We start from the raw sequence: 23,227 nt of genomic DNA, 5'->3' as shown, positions 1-23,227 counted from the left end.
GTAGTGTAGTGTATAGTAGTGTATAGTGTAGTGTATAGTGTAGTGTGTAGTGTAGTGTATAGTAGTGTATAGTGTAGTGTATAGTGTAGTGTATAGTGTAGTGTATAGTAGTGTATAGTGTAGTGTATAGTGTAGTGTGTAGTGTAGTGTATAGTAGTGTATAGTGTAGTGTATAGTGTAGTGTATAGTGTAGTGTATAGTAGTGGTCTAGTGTAGTGTATAGTGAGTGTGTAGTGTAGTGTATAGTAGTGTATAGGTTAGTGTAGTTTGTAGTGTGTAGTGTAGTGTATAGTAGTGTATAGTGTAGTGTATAGTGTAGTGTGTAGTAGTGTATAGTGTGGTGTATAGTGTAGTGTATAGTAGGTATAGTGTAGTGTATAGTAGTGTATAGTGTAGTGTATAGTAGTATGTGTAGTAGTGTATAGTGTAGTGTATAGTGTAGTGTATAGTAGTGTATAGTGTAGTGTATAGTGTAGTGTGTAGTAGTGTATAGTGTAGTGTATAGTAGTGTATAGTGTGGTGTATAGTGTAGTGTGTAGTAGTGTATAGTGTAGTGTATAGTAGTGTATGTGTAGGTATAGTGTAGTGTGTAGTAGTGTATAGTGTAGTGTATAGTAGTGTATAGTTGTAGTGATAGTGTAGTGTGTAGTAGTGTATAGTGTAGTGTATAGTAGTGTATAGTGTGGTGTATAGTGTAGTGTGTAGTAGTGTATAGTGTAGTGTATAGTAGTGTATAGTGTAGTGTATAGTGTAGTGTGTAGTAGTGTATAGTGTAGTGTATAGTAGTGTATAGTGTAGTGTATAGTGTAGTGTGTAGTAGTGTATAGTGTAGTGTATAGTGTAGTGTATAGTGTAGTGTGTAGTAGTGTATAGTGTAGTGTATAGTGTAGTGTATAGTAGTGTATAGTGTAGTGTATAGTGTAGTGTATAGTAGTGTATAGTGTAGTGTATAGTGTAGTGTGTAGTGTAGTGTATAGTAGTGTATAGTGTAGTGTATAGTGTAGTGTATAGTAGTGTATAGTGTAGTGTATAGTGTAGTGTATAGTAGTGTATAGTGTAGTGTATAGTAGTGTATAGTGGTAGTGTATAGTGTAGTGTATATAGTGTATAGTGTAGTGTATAGTGTAGTGTGTAGTGTAGGTATAGTAGTGTATAGTGTAGTGTATAGTGTAGGTATCGTAGTGTATAGTGTAAGTGTTGTATAGTGTAGTGTATAGTAGTGTAGTGTAGTGTATGTGTAGTGTTATAGTAGTGTATAGTGTAGTGTATAGTGTAGTGTATAGGTAGTGTATAGTAGTGTATAGTGTGTTATAGTGTAGTGTATAGTAGTGTATAGTGTAGTGTATAGTGTATGTAGTAGTGTATAGTGTAGTGTTATCGTGTAGTGTAGGTAGTGTAGTGTATAGTGTAGTGTATAGTGTAGTGTATAGTGTAGTGTATAGTAGTGTATAGTAGTGATAGTAGTGTATAGGTAGGTATAGTGTAGTGTATAGTAGTGTATGAGTTGTAGCGTATAGTGTAGTGTATAGTAGTGTATAGGTAGTGTATAGTGTAGTGTATAGTAGTGTATAATGTAGTGTATAGTGTAGTGTGTAGTGTAGTGTATAGTAGGTATAGTGTAGTGTATAGTGTAGTGTATAGTAGTGTATAGTGTAGTGTATAGTGTAGTTGTACTAGTAGTGTATAGTGTAGTGTATAGTGTAGTGTGTAGTGTAGTGTATGTAGTGTAGGGTAGTGTAGTGTATCAGGTAGTGTAGCAGGTAGTGTAGTGTATAGTGTAGTGTATAGTAGTGTATAGTGTAGTGTATAGTGTAGTGTGTAGTGTAGTGTATAGTAGTGTATAGTGTAGTGTATAGTGTAGTGTATAGTAGTGTATAGTGTAGTGTATAGTGTAGTGTGTAGTAGTGTATAGTGTAGTGTATAGTGTTGTAGTGTATAGTGTAGTGTATATTGTAGTGTGTAGTAGTGTATAGTGTAGTGTATAGTGTAGTGTATAGTGTAGTGTATAGTAGTGTATAGTAGTGTATAGTGTAGTGTATAGTGTAGTGTATAGTAGTGTATAGTGTAGAGTATAGTGTAGTGTATAGTAGTGTATAGTGTAGTGTATAGTGTAGTGTATAGTAGTGTATAGTGTAGTGTATAGTGTAGTGTGTAGTGTAGTGTATAGTAGTGTATAGTGTAGTGTATAGTGTAGTGTATAGTAGTGTATAGTGTAGTGTATAGTGTAGTGTATAGTAGTGTATAGTGTAGTGTATAGTAGTGTATAGTGTAGTGTATAGTGTAGTGTATAGTAGTGTATAGTGTAGTGTATAGTGTAGTGTGTAGTGTAGTGTATAGTAGTGTATAGTGTAGTGTATAGTGTAGTGTATAGTAGTGTATAGTGTAGTGTATAGTGTAGTGTGTAGTAGTGTATAGTGTAGTGTATAGTGTATAGTGTAGTGTATATTGTAGTGTGTAGTAGTGTATAGTGTAGTGTATAGTGTAGTGTATAGTAGTGTATAGTGTAGTGTATAGTAGTGTATAGTGTAGTGTATAGTGTAGTGTATAGTGTAGTGTATAGTAGTGTATAGTGTAGTGTATAGTGTAGTATAGTGTAGAGTGTAGTGTATAGTGTAGTGTATAGTGTAGTATACTAGTACAGCACTAGTGTAGTGTATAGTAGTGTAGTGTATAATGTAGTGTACTAGTACAGCACTAGTGTATAGTAGTGTATAGTATAGTGTAGTATACTAGTACAGCACTAGTGTGTAGTGTATAGTGTAGTGCATAGTAGTGTATAGTGTAGTGTACTAGTACAGCACTAGTGTAGTGTGTAGTGTATAGTGTAGTGTATAGTATAGTGTATAATGTAGTGTATAGTAGTGTAGTGTATAGTAGTGTATAGTGTAGTGTATAGTAATGTAGTGTATAGTAGTGTGTAGTGTAGTGTATAGTGTAGTGTATAGTAGTGTATAGTGTAGTGTATAGTGTAGTATACTAGTACAGCACTAGTGTATAGTGTAGTGTATAGTAGTGTAGTGTATAGTGTAGTGTATAGCAGTGTATAATGTAGTGTATAGTAGTGTAGTGTATAATGTAGTGTAGTGTATAGTGTAGTGTATAGTGTAGTATACTAATACAGCACTAGTGTAGTGTATAATGTAGTGTATAGTGTAGTGTATAGTAGTGTAGTGTAGTGTATAGTGTAGTGTATAGTGTAGTGTATAGTGTAGTGTATAGTGTAGTGTATAGTAGTGTATAGTAGTGTGTAGTGTAGTGTATAGTGTAGTGTATAGTAGTGTATAGTGTAGTGTATAGTGTAGTATACTAGTACAGCACTAGTGTATAGTGTAGTGTATAGCAGTGTAGTGTATAGTGTAGTGTATAGCAGTGTATAGTGTAGTGTATAGTAGTGTAGTATATAGTGTAGTATACTAGTACAGCACACCGGTGTGTCGGAGAGCCAAGCCACAACATTTACAATCTGAGTACGACGTTTTGCCAGTAATTACAACCAGCTTCACCAGGCGACAGCCAGATTTGTGGAGAAGTCTTTAACTGTTTCTTCTTCTTGGTTCTTTCGGTAAAGTCACGTAGAAGGGAAATAATAAAATGATAAAAATAAAACATAATAAAATACAATTCTCACGACGTTTCGGCCACAACGCAAGCAGCCGTCCTCAGGTGAAGAACAGGTCTGTCGGAAAGACAGCGTCTGAATGTTTTGTTGTCTTTCCGACAGACCTGTTCTTCACCTGAGGACGGCTGCTTGCGTTGTGGCCGAAACGTCGTGAGAATTATTTTATTATGTTTAATTTTTATTATTTTATTATTTCCCTTCTACGTGATGACTTTACCGAAAGAACCAAGAAGATGAATCCCTGCAGTCACGAAAGAAGCTTTAAATCGAAATTTTATAATGTTTCATTTTTATTATTTTATTATTTCCCTTCTACGTGATGACTTTACCGAAAGAGCCAATAAGATGAATCCCTGCAGTCACGAAAGAAGCTTTAAATCGAAATTTAAGTCTTTAACTGTATCGTTCCTTGTATAGCGTCGTAGATGTGTTGACCACGCTTCTGTGCTCTTACACAATGTGTGTGGGGGAGAGGATTACTGAGGAAACGTGCATCATGCATTTGCATTACGCGAGCCCTTTGAACGTGTCCTTCCTGTCTATTGTGTTGATGAAAATATCCCTACCAACGGTTCGTTCCTGTTCAAGTACGCTGCCCTTTGTAGGCATGCATTTCAATCACCTATATCGGTAGGACCTCAAATTTAGAAAGCTTTTGGAGAACTTTCGATTGAAAGCTTCTTTCGTGACTGCAGGGATTCATCTTCTTGGTTTTTTCGGTAAAGTCATCACGTAGAAGGGAAATAATAAAATATAAAAATAAAACTTCATAAAATAATCTTCTTGGTTCTTTCGGTAAAGTCACCACGTAGAATGGAAATAATAAAATAATAAAAATAAAACTTCATAAAATAATCTTCTTGGTTCTTTCGGTAAAGTCACCACGTAGAATGGAAATAATAAAATATAAAAATAAAACTTCATAAAATAATCTTCTTGGTTCTTTCGGTAAAGTCACCACGTAGAATGGAAATAATAAAATAATAAAAATAAAACTTCATAAAATAATCTTCTTGGTTCTTTCGGTAAAGTCACCACGTAGAATAGAAATAATAAAATAATAATAATAAAACATTATAAAATTATTCTCACGACGTTTCGGCCACAACGCCGTCCTCAGGTGAAGAACAGGTCTGTCTTCAGACGCTGTCTTTCCGACAGACCTGTTCTTCACCTGAGGACCTGTTCTCCACCTGAGAACTGCTGCTTGCGTTGTGGCCGAAACGTCGTGAGAATTATTTTATTTATCGATTTAAAGCTTTCGTGACTGCAGGGATTCATCTTCTTGGTTCTTTCGGTAAAGTCACGTAGAAGGGAAGTAATAAAATAATAAAAATAAAACAATAAAATAATTCTCACGACGTTTCGGCCACAACGCAAGCAGCCGTCCAAGTGTAGTGTATAGTGTAGTATACTAGTACAGCACTAGTGTAGTGTGTAGTGTATAGTGTAGTGTATAGTGTAGTGTATAGTGTAGTGTATAGTGTAGTGTGTAGTGTACTAGTACAGCACTAGTGTATAGTGTAGTGTACTAGTACAGCACTAGTGTATAGTGTAGTGTGTAGTGTAGTGTACTAGTACAGCACTAGTGTATAGTGTAGTGTATAGTGTAGTGTACTAGTACAGCACTAGTGTATAGTGTAGTGTATAGTGTAGTATACTAGTACAGCACTAGTGTATAGTGTAGTGTATAGTGTAGTTTACTAGTACAGCACTACAGACCTGTTCTCCACCTGAGGACGGCTGCTTGCGTTGTGGCCGAAACGTCGTGACAATTATTTTATTATGTTTTATTTTTATTATTTTATTATTTCCATTCTACGTGATGACTTTACCGAAAGAACCAAGAAGATGACTTTTGGAGAACGTTAATCAACCAGGTGGGGTGTTGACTGTGTTGTTGGCCGACTCTGTGTGTCGTAGTGCCTAATATTTCTAATATAACTATGTTTGTTTTCTCATTCATTTCTATCTGATGATGATTGTGACTCATGCAGCCAGCTATGGCTGCAGGGTTTTGCCAGTACATGTTGTTCATAATCAACGTTTTTGGGTTTAAATCACGTTATTTATAAATGTTCATATTTTTAGGTTTTTTCCGGTAAAGTCACCAGGTAGGTAAAACATTAAAATTAATAAAAGTAAAATAAAATAAAAATCACGACGTTTCGGAGGCAACACAAGCTTCCGTCTTCAGGTGGAACCGTCACAGCCACGACAGCTGTATAAATGTGTCGTAACCCTCCACCACCCGACACGGCCAATCAGTAAAAAAAGTGTCACGTTGACAAAAGTCAAAATAGTTCGCTGCTTTAGCCCACCACCGGTGTGTTGTTGAAGCGTGAAACCACAACATTTACAATTTGAGTTGTACGACGAATTGCCCGATGATGCTGGATGCAATTACCAGCGTAGAGAAGGGAGGGAATGACTGTGGCCGATAGACACACAAACTAAAGTCCTCCCCGGGGCGATGGTTTCGAGGTTTCCCCGCTGCCCTGGAGGGCGGTGACCTCACACCGCCGTTCGCCCATAAAAAGGGGCGACGACTCTAAAGCAGCCGCATCACTCCGTCTGACACCTCCAGGAGACCTTCAGACCACTCCAGGACCACTCCAGGACCACTCCAGGACCACTCCAGGAGACCTCCAGGACACCTCCAGGAGACCTTCAGGAGACCTCTTCAGGACCACTCCAGGAGACCTTCAGGAGACCTTCAGGAGACCACTTCAGAACCACTCCAGGACCACTCCAGGAGACCTCCAGGAGACTTTCAGGAGACCTCTTCAGAACCACTCCAGGAGACCTCCAGGAGACCTCCAGGAGACCTTCAGGAGACCTCCAGAACCACTCCAGGAGACCTCCAGGAGACCTCCAGGAGACCACTTCAGGACCACTCCAGGAGACCTCCAGGAGACCTTCAGGAGACCTCCAGAACCACTTCAGGAGACCTCCAGGACACCGCCGCTCCCCGCTGCATCCTCTCTCCGTGTCCACAATGGCTCAGAGCGTCGTGCCCCTGGTGCTCGTCTTGCTGGCCGGCTCGCTGGCTCTCAGCAACGCGAACGTGAGTCCTGGACCCCATGGGAGTGAGCCTTAGTCTGGCTCTGTGGGTCTCGGTGATTGACACTGAACCCTATGGGAGTGAGCCTTAGTCTGTCTCTGTGAGTCTCGGTGATTGACACTGAACCCCATGGGAGTGAGCCTTAGTCTGGCTCTGTGAGTCTCGGTGATTGACACTGAACCCTATGGGAGGGAGCCTTAGTCTGGCTCTGTGAGTCTCGGTGATTGACACTGAACCCTATGGGAGGGAGCCTTAGTCTGGCTCTGTGAGTCTCGGTGATTCACACTGAACCCTATGGGAGGGAGCCTTAGTCTGGCTCTGTGAGTCTCGGTGATTGACACTGAACCCTATGGGAGAGAGCCTTAGTCTGGCTCTGTGAGTCTCGGTGATTGACACTGAACTCTATGGGAGAGAGCCTTAGTCTGGCTCTGTGAGTCTCGGTGATTGACACTGAACCCTATGGGAGTGAGCCTTAGTCTGTCTCTGTGAGTCTCGGTGATTGACACTGAACCCCATGGGAGTGAGCCTTAGTCTGGCTCTGTGAGTCTCGGTGATTGACACTGAACCCTATGGGAGGGAGCCTTAGTCTGGCTCTGTGAGTCTCGGTGATTGACACTGAACCCTATGGGAGGGAGCCTTAGTCTGGCTCTGTGAGTCTCGGTGATTGACACTGAACCCTATGGGAGGGAGCCTTAGTCTGGCTCTGTGAGTCTCGGTGATTGACACTGAACCCTATGGGAGAGAGCCTTAGTCTGGCTCTGTGAGTCTCGGTGATTGACACTGAACTCTATGGGAGAGAGCCTTAGTCTGGCTCTGTGAGTCTCGGTGATTGACACTGAACCCTATGGGAGAGAGCCTTAGTCTGGCTCTGTGAGTCTCGGTGATTGACACTGAACCCTATGGGAGGGAGCCTTAGTCTGGCTCTGTGAGTCTCGGTGATTGACACTAAACCCTATGGGAGAGAGCCTTAGTCTGGCTCTGTGAGTCTCGGTGATTGACACTGAACTCTATGGGAGAGAGCCTTAGTCTGGCTCTGTGAGTCTCGGTGATTGACACTGAACCCTATGGGAGAGAGCCTTAGTCTGGCTCTGTGAGTCTCGGTGATTGACACTGAACCCTATGGGAGGGAGCCTTAGTCTGGCTCTGTGAGTCTCGGTGATTGACACTGAACCCTATGGGAGGGAGCCTTAGTCTGGCTCTGTGAGTCTCGGTGATTGACACTGAACCCTATGGGAGGGAGCCTTAGTCTGGCTCTGTGAGTCTCAGTGATTGACACTGAACCCCATGGGAGTGAGCCTTAGTCTGGCTCTGTGAGTCTCGGTGATTGACACTGAACTCTATGGGAGTGAGCCTTAGTCTGGCTCTGTGAGTCTCGGTGATTGACACTGAACCCTATGGGAGTGAGCCTTAGTCTGGCTCTGTGAGTCTCGGTGATTGACACAGAACCCTATGGGAGGGAGCCTTAGTCTGGCTCTGTGAGTCTCGGTGATTGACACTGAACCCTATGGGAGTGAGCCTTAGTCTGGCTCTGTGAGTCTCGGTGATTGACACTGAACCCTATGGGAGGGAGCCTTAGTCTGGCTCTGTGAGTCTCAGTGATTGACACTGAACCCCATGGGAGTGAGCCTTAGTCTGGCTCTGTGAGTCTCGGTGATTGACACTAAACCCTATGGGAGTGAGCCTTAGTCTGGCTCTGTGAGTCTCGGTGATTGACACTGAACCCCATGGGAGTGAGCCTTAGTCTGGCTCTGTGAGTCTCGGTGATTGACACTAAACCCTATGGGAGGGAGCCTTAGTCTGTCTCTGTGAGTCTCGGTGATTGACACTGAACCCTATGGGAGTGAGCCTTAGTCTGGCTCTGTGAGTCTCGGTGATTGACACTGAACCCCATGGGAGTGAGCCTTAGTCTGGCTCTGTGAGTCTCGGTGATTGACACTGAACCCCATGGGAGTGAGCCTTAGTCTGGCTCTGTGAGTCTCGGTGATTGACACTAAACCCTATGGGAGGGAGCCTTAGTCTGTCTCTATGAGTCTCGGTGATTGACACTAAACCCTATGGGAGGGAGCCTTAGTCTGTCTCTGTGAGTCTCGGTGATTGACACTGAACCACGTTTGGTGTTTGTGGGGCACGTTAAAAGTCGACATGTGGGGGGTCATACCCTTTCAACTGGTACAAAACTGACACCTTTATACAAGGCATCATGTTTGCATTAACCACAACACAAGCAGTCAAAACGCACCTGGGGGGGGGGGGGGTCAGACATTTGTGACGATGTGTGACGAGGGGGGGGGGGTTGAGAAATGTGACGTCAAATCAAAATGCGAAAATTAAAATAAATATAGAATTGTTAGAACAACATTCCTACAACAACAGAGTGCAGCGCCGCATTAAATACGCACTACAATGACAATAGTTTAAAGCGATTTGAAGCATGTTTTATTTTCAAAATGTAAATATGGTTTGGGGGGGGGGGGGTTAAAAATCGTCCCAAATCACGTGACGTAATTTATGGACAGCCCCTTACACAGATGAAGGTCTCTATGTTAATAGGTTTTGTTGACATGTGACGATAACGATGATGTTTTGAGTTCCTCTCCCATCGTGTGCTCATTCTTTTCTTTGTTTACATTTTACAGGGAAGAGGATATAACAACGGTAAGAGTTTTACTCCTCTGATACAGACTACTCACACAGTAGAGACCCACAGACTACTCGCACAGAGACCCACAGACTACTCACACAGCAGAGACCCACAGACTACTCACACAGTAGAGACCCACAGACTACTCACACAGCAGAGACCCACAGACTACTCACACAGCAGAGACCCACAGACTACTCACACAGCAGAGACCCACAGACTACTCACACAGCAGAGACCCACAGACTACTCACACAGTAGAGACCCACAGACTACTCACACAGTAGAGACCCACAGACTACTCACACAAAGACCCACAGACTACTCACACAGCAGAGACCCACAGACTACTCACACAGTAGAGACCCACAGACTACTCACACAGTAGAGACCCACAGACTACTCACACAGTAGAGACCCACAGACTGCTTACACAGCAGAAACCCACAGACTACTTACACAGTAGAGACCCACAGACTACTCACACAGTAGAGACCCACAGACTACTCACACACACACACAGACCCACAGACTACTCACACAGTAGAGACACACAGACTACTCACACAGAGAGAACCACAGACTACTCGCACAGCAGAGACCCATAGACTACTCACACAGTAGAGACCCACAGACTACTCACATAGAGACCCACAGACTACTCACACAGATACCCATAGACTCATCACACAGAGACCCATAGACTCATCACACAGAGACCCATAGACTCATCACACAGAGACCCATAGACTCATCACACAGAGACCCATAGATTCATCACACAGAGACCCACATACTCATCACACAGAGACCCATAGACTCATCACACAGAGACCAATAGACTCATCACACATAGAACCATAGACTCATTACACAGAGACCCATAGACTCATCACACAGCAGAGACCCATAGACTCATCACACAGCAGAGACCCACAGACTCATCACACAGCAGAGACCCACAGACTCATCACACAGCAGAGAGCCACAGACTCATCACACAGCAGAGACCCATAGACTCATCACACAGCAGAGAGCCACAGACTCATCACACAGCAGAGACCCATAGACTCATCACACAGCAGAGACCCACAGACTCATCACACAGCAGAGACCCACAGACTCATCACACAGCAGAGAGTCATAGACTCATCACACAGCAGAGACCCACAGACTCATCACACAGCAGAGAGCCATAGACTCATCACACAGCAGAGAGCCATAGACTCATCACACAGCAGAGAGCCATAGACTCATCACACAGCAGAGACCCATAGACTCATCACACAGCAGAGACCCATAGACTACTCTCACAGCAGAGACCCATAGACTCATCACACAGCAGAGACCCATAGACTCACCACACAGAGACCCACAGACTCATCACAAAGCAGAGACCCATAGACTCATCACACAGCAGAGAACCATAGACTCATCACACAGCAGAGACCCACAGACTCATCACACAGCAGAGACCCATAGACTCATCACACAGCAGAGAGCCATAGACTCATCACACAGCAGAGAGCCATAGACTCATCACACAGCAGAGACCCACAGACTCATCACACAGCAGAGACCCATAGACTCATCACACAGCAGAGACCCATAGACTACTCACACAGCAGAGACCCATAGACTCATCACACAGCAGAGACCCATAGACTCACCACACAGAGACCCACAGACTCATCACAAAGCAGAGACCCATAGACTCATCACACAGCAGAGAGCCATAGACTCATCACACAGCAGAGACCCATAGACTCATCACACAGCAGAGACCCATAGACTACTCACACAGCAGAGACCCATAGACTCATCACACAGCAGAGACCCATAGACTCACCACACAGAGACCCACAGACTCATCACAAAGCAGAGACCCATAGACTCATCACACAGCAGAGAACCATAGACTCATCACACAGCAGAGACCCACAGACTCATCACACAGCAGAGACCCATAGACTCATCACACAGCAGAGAGCCACAGACTCATCACACAGCAGAGACCCATAGACTCATCACACAGCAGAGAGTCATAGACTCATCACACAGCAGAGACCCATAGACTCATCACACAGCAGAGAGTCATAGACTCATCACACAGCAGAGACCCACAGACTCATCACACAGCAGAGACCCATAGACTCATCACACAGCAGAGAGCCACAGATTCATCACACAGCAGAGACCCATAGACTCATCACACAGCAGAGAGTCATAGACTCATCACACAGCAGAGACCCACAGACTCACCACAGAGACCTGATAACATCTCTACCGTGTCCTGCAACGTTTGACCCACCCAGTATTCTGCCAGGACAAGGCTGATGGGCTGTACGCAGACACCTCAGACTCCCACAGCTTCTACCACTGCTCCAATTCCCTGACGTACCACAAGCAATGTCCAGCCAACCTGGTGTTCAACCCGGCCAAAAACAGATGTGACTGGGACGGTACGTATCGCACATTCACCCCATCCACTCACTCAACCGCTCACTCATTCACCCACTCACTCATTCACCCACTCACTCATTCACCCACCCACTCATTCACCCACTCACTCATTCACCCACCCACTCATTCACCCACTCACTCATTCACCTACTCACTCATTCACCCACTCACTCACTCATTCACCCACCCACTCACTCATTCACCCACTCACTCATTCACCCACCCACTCATTCACCCACTCACTCATTCACCCACTCACTCACTCATTCACCCACCCACTCACTCATTCACCCACTCACTCATTCACCCACTCACGCATTCACCCACTCACTCATTCACCCACTCACTCATTCACCCACTCACTCACTCATTCACCCACCCACTCACTCATTCACCCACTCACTCATTCACCCACTCACTCACTCACCCACTCACTCACTCACCCACTCACTCATTCACCCACTCACTCATTCACCCACCCACTCATTCATATCCTCACTTGTACACCTATTCAACAACAACAACCGCCTGCACAAGCGTCGTGGTGGCGGTGACGAGATAATGACGCTCGACTGATTTGGAGTGAGACCTCTGCTGTCACACCAGAGCCGGTCATGAGCACACTGCCCAGGTATGGGAAACTCTCCACTCTCTCCTCAACTGCCCCATCACCAATTGGGAGTTGTGGGGGTGGAGTGTCCGATGGTACAAAACACCCAGGCTAGGTGCTTAGTTTTGGTAGGGCTGATGGTAAGGCCCCACCTCTTAGTGGCACGCTCCAGGTTCAGCAACAGCACCTCCAACTCCTCCTCTGAGTGAGCAGCTATTACCAGATCATCGGCATACATAACGTGGTTGAGCAATAGGGAGCGATCCCTTGACTGCACCCGGGCATCGATTAGGCTCCCATTGTATCTGTACCAGATGAAAATTCCTTCGGTACAGCTACTGAAGGTTTCACGAACTACGGGGTCGAAATAGATGTTAAATCATGTGGGAGCCAGAGGACATCCCTGTCGCACCCCAAGGTCAACAGGGATTGGCTCTGACTCCTAGCCACGTAGTTTTACCCGGGTCCACTCACCATCATGAAGGTCTTTAATGATCGTGAGCAATGAGTCAGGGACACCGAAAGCACGAAGAACAACCCAGAGCCCAGGCCTACTGATGGTATCATAGGCCTTTACCAGGTCAAAAAAGCAGAGATGTAGGTCTTGTTGGAATTCCCTACACCTCTGCTGTTGCAGACAGACTGAAAATATGGCATCTGTGCAGAACCGCCTTTTCCTGAAACCGCATTGGGGCTCCGCAAGCCTCTCCTCAGCGTGCCTGGCAAGGCGATGTTGAATAATCCTTGCCAGGACCTTTCCCGGCACACTGAGGAGTGAAATTCCCTTGTAGTTGTTACAGTCTGTGCGGTCCCCCTTCTTAAAAAGGGGGACCACCAGGGCATCCTTCCAATCCTGCGGAACCCGACCAGTGGTCCAGACTGTTGTTATGATATCATATAGGGCAGTCTGTGCACAAAAGACACCCTCCCTCAGAATTTTGCTTGGGAGATCATTTCTGCCCGGTGCCTATCTCAGTCTCAGACTCTGGATCGCATTCAGTACTTCCTCAACTGATGGCACCTCAGCCAGCCACTCACAGGGGGTGACTTCTTCCAATATTTGAGCCACCACAGCCTCAGCAGGGTCATCCCCACTTAGTCCCACGATGTTTTATAGGCTGAGGGATTTCCCCTCCTCAAGGACCTCACAAAAATGCTCAGCAAATCTGCAATCGGTGTGGTACTGCAAGTTACTTTTTTTTTGGTAGTTAATTGAAGGTGTATGGGTTACCAACCCCTCGCATATGTCCAGAGCCCCCATTTAGCCGCTGTGGTGGTCACAACCGCCATGAGGGGAAAGGCCAATCGGAATTGGCCCTCCCCCCTCAGCACTGTACACGACAGCGTTGCCCGTCCAGCACCACGAAGAGGAAGGGGGTTGTTTTACACAGACTCATCACACAGAGACCCACAGACTCACCACACAGAGACCCACAGACTCATCACACAGAGACCCACAGACTCACCACACAGAGACCCACAGACTCATCACACAGAGACCCACAGACTCACCACACAGAGACCCACAGATTCATCACACAGAGACCCACAGACTCACCACACAGAGACCCACAGACTCACACAGAGACCCACAGACTCATCACACAGAGACCCACAGACTCATCACACAGAGACCCACAGACTCACCACACAGAGACCCACAGACTCACACAGAGACCCACAGACTCATCACACAGAGACCCACAGACCCATCACCAAGAGACCCACAGAGTAATCACAATAAGACCCATAGACTCATCACACAGAGACCCGTAGACTCATCACACAGAGACCCGTAGACTCATCACACAGAGACCCGAAGACTCATCACACAGAGACCCACAGACTCATCACACAGAGACCCACAGATTCATTACACAGAGACCCATAGACTCATCACACAGAGACCCGTAGACTCATCACACAGAGACCCGTAGACTCATCACACAGAGACCCACAGACTCATCACACAGAGACCCACAGATTCATCACACAGAGACCCACAGACTCATCACACAGAGACCCGAAGACTCATCACACAGAGACCCGCTAACAGCTCCACCTTTGTCTCCTGCAGTGGGGAACTCAGCATTCTGCCAGGACAAGGCTGATGGGCTGTACCCAGACCCCTTAGACTCCCACAGCTTCTTCCAATGCTCCAATTCCCTGACGTACCACAAGCAATGCCCAGCCAACTTGGTGTTCAACCCGGCCATCAGCGTGTGCGACTGGCCTGGTACATATGGCACATTCACCCCATCCACTAACTCACCCATTCACTCATTCACCTACCCACTCGCACGCTCATTCACCCACCCACAGACAACTCACACCGAGACCCATAGACTCACATAGGAACCCAATGACTCATCACCCAGAGACGCATATACTACTCATTTGAGACCCATAGACTCATCACATAGAGATCCATAGACTACTCATTTGAGACCCATAGACTCATCACACAGAGATCCATATACTACTCATTTGAGACCCATAGACTCATCACATAGAGATCCATAGACTACTCATTTGAGACCCATAGACTCATCACACAGAGATCCATATACTACTCATTTGAGACCCATAGACTCATCACATAGAGATCCATAGACTACTCATTTGAGACCCATAGACTCATCACACAGAGATCCATAGACTACTCATTTGAGACCCATAGACTCATCACACAGAGATCCATAGACTACTAATTTGAGACCCATAGACTCATCACACAGAGATCCATAGACTACTTGTCTCGGCCTCGCTGTGCGCTGCGTTTTGCACCGCTAGCTGAGTAGTTAACCTCGCGTTCAATAAACCCTCAGAGCCAGGATGAACGTCCAACTCCAAACGTCATTTATTGAGTTTAACGAGGTAAAACTGGTGAGAAAACACAGATACAGCATTTGTTATAACCCAGAAACACCAACACAATGAATGAATACCACAGCATCATAACATTGTCTTAGATAACATATTTCTAAACAATAGACCCTGGACAGGGCAGGCCCCTACATTACCATTGAATAACTATACAAGAGCATAAGCTGCTGTGTTACATAAAGGCACATCGTGTTATCATCACACTGTACTCCAGATCTTCTTGGCTCTTTCGGTAAAGTCACGTAGAAGGGAAGTAATAAAATAATAAAAATAAAACAATAAAATATTTTATTGTGTTTTATTATTATTTTATTACTTCCCTTCTACGTGACTTTACCGAAAGAACCAAGAAGATGAATCCCTGCAGTCACGAAAGCTTTAAATCGAAATTTGCACTCTAGATGTACAGTATTACACATAACACTAAACTGTGGATGAGATATTTCGTCATCCTTGCTCTCAGGATCGCAATAAAGTTACTTGGGTACAAGTTTGACTCGACTTATTAAATTACAAGTAACATTCACAATAGGGAAAGTTGCAGGCTTCGTTGTTAACTAGGCCTCGTATTTATCATAACAATTTAACGGCATTATAAAGGCATGTACATCCTTATAACGGTCATTCTAACATTATAACAGCATTGCCAATATTATAAGAACATGAACGAACTTACAAACAATGCTTCTTAAGCTCCCACGATGGACAATTGCGGCTGGCTTCACTGGGACGCGATGTGTGCCGCCATCTTGAATTATGTGCCTAATGGCGGACGCCCGCGTGGTTAAGCGGGAATCTTAAATCGCAACTTCCTGGTCACGTGACGAAAACCAGCATCAAAAACAGGAAATGCCTGTGTACATACGCACCCCCCCCCCCCCCCCATCTGCCGTGAGGAAAAACTCCTGCCGAGAGGCAGAACACTACTCATTTGAGACCCATAGACTCAACACACAGAGACCCGAAGACTCATCACACAGAGACCCACAGACTCATCACACAGAGACCCACAGACTCATCACACAGAGACCCACAGACTCATCACACAGAGACCCACAGACTCATCACACAGAGACCCACAGACTCATCACACAGAGACCCACAGACTCATCACACAGAGACCCACAGACTCATCACACAAAGACCCACAGACTCACCACACAGAGACCCACAGACTCATCACACAGAGACCCACAGACTCATCACACAGAGACCCACAGACTCATCACACAGAGACCCACAGACTCACCACACAGAGACCCACAGACTCATCACGCAGAGACCCGCTAACAGCTCCACCTTTGTCTCCTGCAGTGGTGAACTCGGCTTTCTGCCAGGACAAGGCTGATGGGCTGTACCCAGACCCCGCAGACTCCCACAGCTTCTACCACTGCTCCAATTCCCTGATGTACCACAAGCAATGTCCAGCCAACCTGGTGTTCAACCCGGCCAAAAACATATGCGACTGGGATGGTAAGTATCACACATTCACCCCAACCACTCAATCACTCATTCACCCATTCACCCACTCACCCAAACATTCACGCAAATACACACACACTCAGTCACCAATTCACCTCGCCACCCGTTCACTAACCCACCCACTCACTCATTTGCCCACTCAGTCATTCACCCACCCACTTATTCACTCACTAATTCGCTCATTCACCCACTCGTTCACCCACCCATAGACTACTCACACAGTAGAGACCCACAGACGACTCACACACTGAGTCTGTGTCTGTGTCGTGTGTGCAGTTCCACACGACGACGCAACAACGACCACCCAGGCAACCACCAAGCCACGTAAGCTCTCAACTCGTGTCGTCTCGTGTCGTCTCGTGTCAACTCCACCTCCCCCCACACTCCCCTCCATCTCCATCGCACGCCTTGAAGATGGTGTCGTGGCCTCTGTAGAAGCCGGGAGGGTGATGGTGGTGATGGGGGTGGTGATAGTGGTGGTGATGGTGGTGATGGGGGTGGTGATGATGATCATCACCACTAACGACAACCGCCATTCGCCACTAGGTGGAGGTGACGTCACCACGACGCTTGTGCCAGGCCATGTGTACCTTGAGGCCAGGTGAAGTGTCGAACGCCCGCAGACAGGAGGTCAGAGCCGGTCCACCGGACCTCCTGAATACCACAGAGATCCAGGCGGTACTAATCCAGCTCTCGACAGAAGAGTGGCAGCCTCTCCTCCGCAGTGAGCGTTCGAAAATTCCACGTGGCCATCCGCAATGGTTTTTCGTTGTTTCTGGAGGAGCCCCAAGGGTAAAGATTCAATCTTCTGGCTCCGCCAAATGGGGTTTGGCCAGGAAACGTTATAGACGCCTGTCCCCCGGGGTCTCCGGCACAAGCTTGTTAAGTACATTTTTCGGTGGTAGTTTAGTGGAATTTAATTGAAGCTGGAGGGGTTACTAGCCCTTCGCACCTGTCCAGAGCCCCCATTTAGCCGCTGTGGTGGTCACAGATGCCGTGAGGGGAAAGGCCAATCGGAATTGGCCCTCCCCCCCTCAGCACTGTACACGACAGCGTTGCCCGTCCAGCACCACGAGGAGGTAGGGGTTTGTTTTACACACTCATCACGCAGAGACCCACAGACTCATCACACAGAGACCCACATACTCATCACACAGAGACCCACATACTCACCACACAGAGACCCACAGACTCATCACACAGAGACCCACAGACTCACCACACAGAGACCCACAGACTCACCACACAGAGACCCACAGACTCATCACATAGAGACCCACAGACTCATCACACAGAGACCCATAGACTCATCACCAAGAGACCCATAGACGACTCATTTGAGACCCACAGACTCATCACTCAGAGACACGCTAACAGCTCCACCTTTGTCTCCTGCAGTGGTGAACTCGGTATTCTGCCAGGACAAGGCTGATGGGCTGTACCCAGACCCCTTAGACTCCCACAGCTTCTACCACTGCTCCAATTCCCTGACGTACCACAAGCAATGTCCAGCCAACCTGGTGTTCAACCCAGCCATCAGCGTGTGCGACTGGCCCGGTACGTATGGCACATTCACCCCATCCACTCACTCACTCATTCACCCATTCACTTATTCACCCACACATGCATTCATTCACCCAATCATTCATTAATTCACCCACCCATTAATTTGCCTACCCTATCGCACGCTCATTCACCCATTCATTAACTCACTAATTTGCTCATTCACCCACTCGTTCACCCACCCACAGACTACTCACACAGTAGAGACCCACAGACTACTCACACAGTAGAGACCCACAGACTACTCACACACAGTAGAGACCCACAGACTACTCACACACAGAGACCCACAGACTACTCACACACAAAGACCCACAGACTACTCACACAGTAGAGACCCACAGACTACTCACACACAGAGACCCACAGACTACTCACACAGTAGAGACCCACAGACTACTCACACAGTAGAGACCCACAGACTACTCACACAGTAGAGACCCACAGACTACTCACACAGTGACCCACAGACTACTCACACAGTAGAGACCCACAGACTACTCACACAGTAGAGACCCACAGACTACTCACACAGTAGAGACCCACAGACTACTCACACACTGAGTCTGTGTCTGTGTCGTTTGTACCGTTGCAGGCAACGTCGCAGCAGCAACCACCCAGGCAACCACCAAGTCAGGTAAGCCCTCAACTCGTGACGTCACGTGTCGTCTCGTGACGTCACCACCCCCCCCCCCACACTTCCCTCCATCTCCATTGCACGCCTTGACGATGGTGTCGTGGCCTCTGTAGAAGACGGGAGGGTGATGGTGGTGATGGTGGTGATGGTGGTGGTGATGGTGGTGATGGGGGTGATGGTGGTGATGGGGGTGATGGGGGTGGTGATAGTGGTGGTGATGGAGGTGGTGATGGAGGTGATGGTGGTGATAGTGGTGGTGATGGAGGTGATGGTGGTGATGGTGGTGATGGGGTGGTGATAGTGGTGGTGATGGAGGTGATAGTGGTGATGGTGGTGATGGTGATGGGGGTGGTGATAGTGGTGGTGATGGTGGTGGTGATGATGATCATCACCACCAACGACAACCGCCATTCGCCACTAGGTGGCGGTGACGTCACCACGACGCTTGTGCTAGGCCATGTGTACCTTGAGGCCACGTGAAGTGTCGAACGCCCGCTGGCAAGAGGTCAGAGCCGGTCCACCGGGCCTCCTGAATACCACAGAGATCCAGGCAGTACTGGTCCAGCTCCTGACAGAGGAGTGGCAGCCTCTCCTCCGCAGTGAGCATTCGAAAATTCCACGTGGCCATCCGTAGTGGCTTTTTATTGTTTCTGGAGGAGCCCTGAGGGTGAAGATTCAATCTCCTGGCTCCGCCAAATGGGGTTTGGCCAGGAGATGTCATAGACGCCTGTCCCCCAGGGTCTCCGGCACAAGCTTGTTAAGTATATTTTTCGGTCGTAAAATTTAATTGAAGGTGGAGGGGTTACTAGCACCTCGCACCTGTCCAGAGCCCCCATTTAGCCGCTGTGGTGGTCACAGATGCCATGAGGAGAAAGGACAATCGGAATTGGCCCTCCCCCCCTCAGCACTGTACACGACAGCGTTGCCCGCCCGGTACCACGAGGAGGTAGGCGGTTGTTTTACGTAGACTCATCACACAGAGACCCACAGACTCATCACCAAGAGACACGCTAACAGCTCCACCTTTGTCTCCTGCAGTGGTGAACTCGGTATTCTGCCAGGACAAGGCTGATGGGCTGTACCCAGACCCCTCAGACTCCCACAGCTTCTACCACTGCTCCAATTCCCTGACGTACCACAAGCAATGCCCAGCCAACCTTGTGTTCAACCCGGCCATCAGCGTGTGCGACTGGCCCGGTACGTATGGCACATTCACCCCATCCACTCACTCACCCATTCACTCATTCACCTACCCACTCGCATGCTCATTCACCCATTCATTAACTCACTAATTCGCTCATTCACCCACTCGTTCACCCACCCATCGACTACTCACACAGTAGAGACCCACAGACTTCTCACACAGTGGAGACCCACAGACTACTCACACAGTAGAGACCCACAGACTACTCACACAGTAGAGACCCACAAACTACTCACACAGTAGAGACCCACAGACTACTCACACAGTAGAGACCCACAGACTACTCACACAGTAGAGACCCACAGACTACTCACACAGTAGAGACCCACAGACTACTCACACAGTAGAGACCCACAGACTACTCACACAGTAGAAACCCACAGACTACTCACACAGTAGAGACCCACAGACTACTCACACAGTAGAGACCCACAGACTACTCACACAGTAGAGACCCACAGACTACTCACACAGTAGAAACCCACAGACTACTCACACAGTAGAGACCCACAGACTACTCACACAGTAGAGACCCACAGACTACTCACACAGTAGAGACCCACAGACTACTCACACAGCAGAGACCCACAGACTACTCACACAGCAGAGACCCACAGACTACTCACACAGTAGAGACCCACAGACTACACACACAGTAGAGACCCACAGACTACTCACACAGTAGAAACCCACAGACTACTCACACAGTAGAGACCCATAAACTACTCACACAGTAGAGACCCACAGACTACTCACACAGTAGAGACCCACAGACTACTCACACAGTAGAAACCCACAGACTACTCACACAGTAGAGACCCATAAACTACTCACACAGTAGAGACCCACAGACTACTCACACAGTAGAGACCCACAGACTACTCACACAGAGAGACCCACAGACTACTCACACACTGAGTCTGTGTCGTTTGTGCCGTTGCAGGCAACGTCGCAGCAGCAACCACCCAGGCAACCACCAAGTCAAGTAAGCCCTCAACTCGTGACGTCACGTGTCGTCTCGTGACGTCACCACCACCCCCACACTCCCCTCCATCTCCATTGCACGCCTTGACGAGGGTGTCGTGGCCTCTGTAGAAGCCGGGAGGGTGATGGTGGTGATGGTGGTGATGGGGGTGATGGGGGTGGTGATGGTGGTGATGGGGGTGGTGGTGGGGGTGATGGAGGTGATGGTGGTGATGGTGGTGATGGTGGTGGTGGTGACGATGGTGGTGATGACGATGGTGGTGATGGAGGTGATGGTGGTGATAGTGGTGGTGATGGAGGTGATGGTGGTGATGGGGGTGGTGGGGGCGGTTATAGTGGTGGTGATGGTGGTGATGGTGGTGGTGATGATGGTGGAGGTGATGGTGGTAATGGGGGTGGGGGGGGGGTGATGGAGGTGATGGTGGTGATGGTGGTGATGGTGGTGACGATGGTGGTGATGGAGGTGATGGTGGTGATAGTGGTGGTGATGGAGGTGATGGTGGTGATGGTGGTGATGGTGACGATGGTGGTGATGATGACGATGGTGGTGGTGATGGGGGTGATGGGGGTGGTGATAGTGGTGGTGATGGTGATGGGGGTTGTGATAGTGGTGGTGATGGTGGTGATGGTGGTGATGGTGGTGATGGGGGTGATGGGGGTGGTGATAGTGGTGGTGATGGTGATGGGGGTTGTGATAGTGGTGATGGTGGTGATGGTGGTGATGGTGGTGATGGTGGTGATGGGGGTGATGGGGGTGGTGATAGTGGTGGTGATGGTGATGGGGGTTGTGTTAGTGGGGATGGTGGTGATGGTGGTGATGGTGGTGATGGGGGTGATGGTGGTGGTGGTGGTGATGATCATCGCCACCAACGATAACCGCCAATCGTCACTAGGTGGCTGTGACGTCACCACGACGCTTGTGCCAGGCCAAGTGCACCTTGAGGCCACGTGAAGTGTCGAACGCCCGCTGGCAAGAGGTCAGAGCCGGTCCACCGGACCTCCTGAATACCACAGAGATCCAGGCGGTACTAATCCAGCTCTCGACAGAAGAGTGGCAGCCTCTCCTCCGCAGTGAGCGTTCGAAAATTCCATGTGGCCATCCGTAGTGGCTTTTTATTGTTTCTGGAGGAGCCCCGAGGGTGAAGATTCAATCTCCTGGCTCCGCCAAATGGGGTTTGGCCAGGAGACGTGATAAACGCCTGTCCTCCCGGGGTCTCCGGCACAAGCTTGTTAAGTACATTTTTTGGTCGTAGTTTAGTGGTAGTTAATTGAAGGTGGAGGGGTTACCAGCCCCTCGCTCCTGTCCACAGCCCCCATTTAGCCGCTGTGGTGGTCACAGATGCCATGAGGGGAAAGGCCAATCGGAATTGGCCCTCCCCCCCTCAGCACTGTCCACGACAGCGTTGCCCGTCCGGCACCACGAGGAGGTAGAGGGTTGTTTTACGTAGACTCATCACACAGAGACCCACAGACTCATCACTCAGAGACCCATAGACTCATCACACAGAGACCCACAGACTCATCACCAAGAGACCCATAGACTCATCACTCAGAGACCCATAGACTCATCACACAGAGACCCACAGACTCATCACCAAGAGACCCATAGACGACTCATTTGAGACCCACAGACTCATCACACAGAGATCCATAGAGACCCGCTAACAGCTCCACCTTTGTCTCCTGCAGTGGTGAACTCGGTATTCTGCCAGGACAAGGCTGATGGGCTGTACCCAGACCCCTCAGACTCCCACAGCTTCTACCACTGCTCCAATTCCCTGACGTACCACAAGCAATGCCCAGCCAACCTGGTGTTCAACCCGGCCATCAGCGTGTGCGACTGGCCTGGTACGTATGGCACATTCACCCCATCCAATCACTCACCCACTCATTAATTCACCTCCCCACTCAAACTCTCATTCACCCACTCATTCATTCATTTACCCACTCATTCATTTATTCACCTACCCACTCGTGCGCTCCTTCATTCACTCACTTACTCATTCGTTCACCCACTCTTTCAATCACCCACTCATTCATTCATTCACCAACCCATTTGTGCTCATTGACCCAC

At 47.7% G+C, this 23,227-nt stretch overlaps 2 protein-coding genes across 10 annotated transcripts in view; both read left to right on the top strand.

Annotated features, from left to right (window-relative positions):
- Window positions 1–23,227, top strand: part of LOC133362996 (chondroitin proteoglycan 2-like) — a 210,168-nt gene that overhangs the window by 376 nt on the left and 186,565 nt on the right. The gene's annotated exons all lie outside the window — the stretch shown is intronic.
- Window positions 1–23,227, top strand: part of LOC133362994 (uncharacterized) — a 52,760-nt gene that overhangs the window by 3,811 nt on the left and 25,722 nt on the right. For 3 of the 5 annotated variants that reach the window (XM_061581982.1, XM_061581983.1, XM_061581981.1), the window contains exons 2-12: window positions 6,207–6,686; window positions 9,320–9,338; window positions 11,640–11,786; window positions 14,475–14,633; window positions 16,598–16,756; window positions 17,042–17,089; window positions 18,164–18,322; window positions 18,924–18,965; window positions 20,004–20,162; window positions 21,113–21,154; window positions 22,843–23,001. In XM_061581982.1, the coding sequence (XP_061437966.1) occupies window positions 6,207–6,686; window positions 9,320–9,338; window positions 11,640–11,786; window positions 14,475–14,633; window positions 16,598–16,756; window positions 17,042–17,089; window positions 18,164–18,322; window positions 18,924–18,965; window positions 20,004–20,162; window positions 21,113–21,154; window positions 22,843–23,001 (1,573 nt within the window). The remainder of the gene's footprint in view (window positions 1–6,206; window positions 6,687–9,319; window positions 9,339–11,639; window positions 11,787–14,474; window positions 14,634–16,597; window positions 16,757–17,041; window positions 17,090–18,163; window positions 18,323–18,923; window positions 18,966–20,003; window positions 20,163–21,112; window positions 21,155–22,842; window positions 23,002–23,227) is intronic. The other 2 variants (XM_061581984.1, XM_061581985.1) reach the window with 2 other exon arrangements.

The sequence above is a fragment of the Lethenteron reissneri genome, unplaced genomic scaffold, assembly GCF_015708825.2.
Source record: "Lethenteron reissneri isolate LAM-NWPU_2019-01 unplaced genomic scaffold, ASM1570882v1 scaffold_1639, whole genome shotgun sequence".
Taxonomy (NCBI): Eukaryota; Metazoa; Chordata; class Hyperoartia; order Petromyzontiformes; family Petromyzontidae; genus Lethenteron; species Lethenteron reissneri.
The sequence above is the reverse complement of the archived record's forward strand: the minus strand, read 5'-3'. Positions and strand labels throughout refer to the sequence as shown.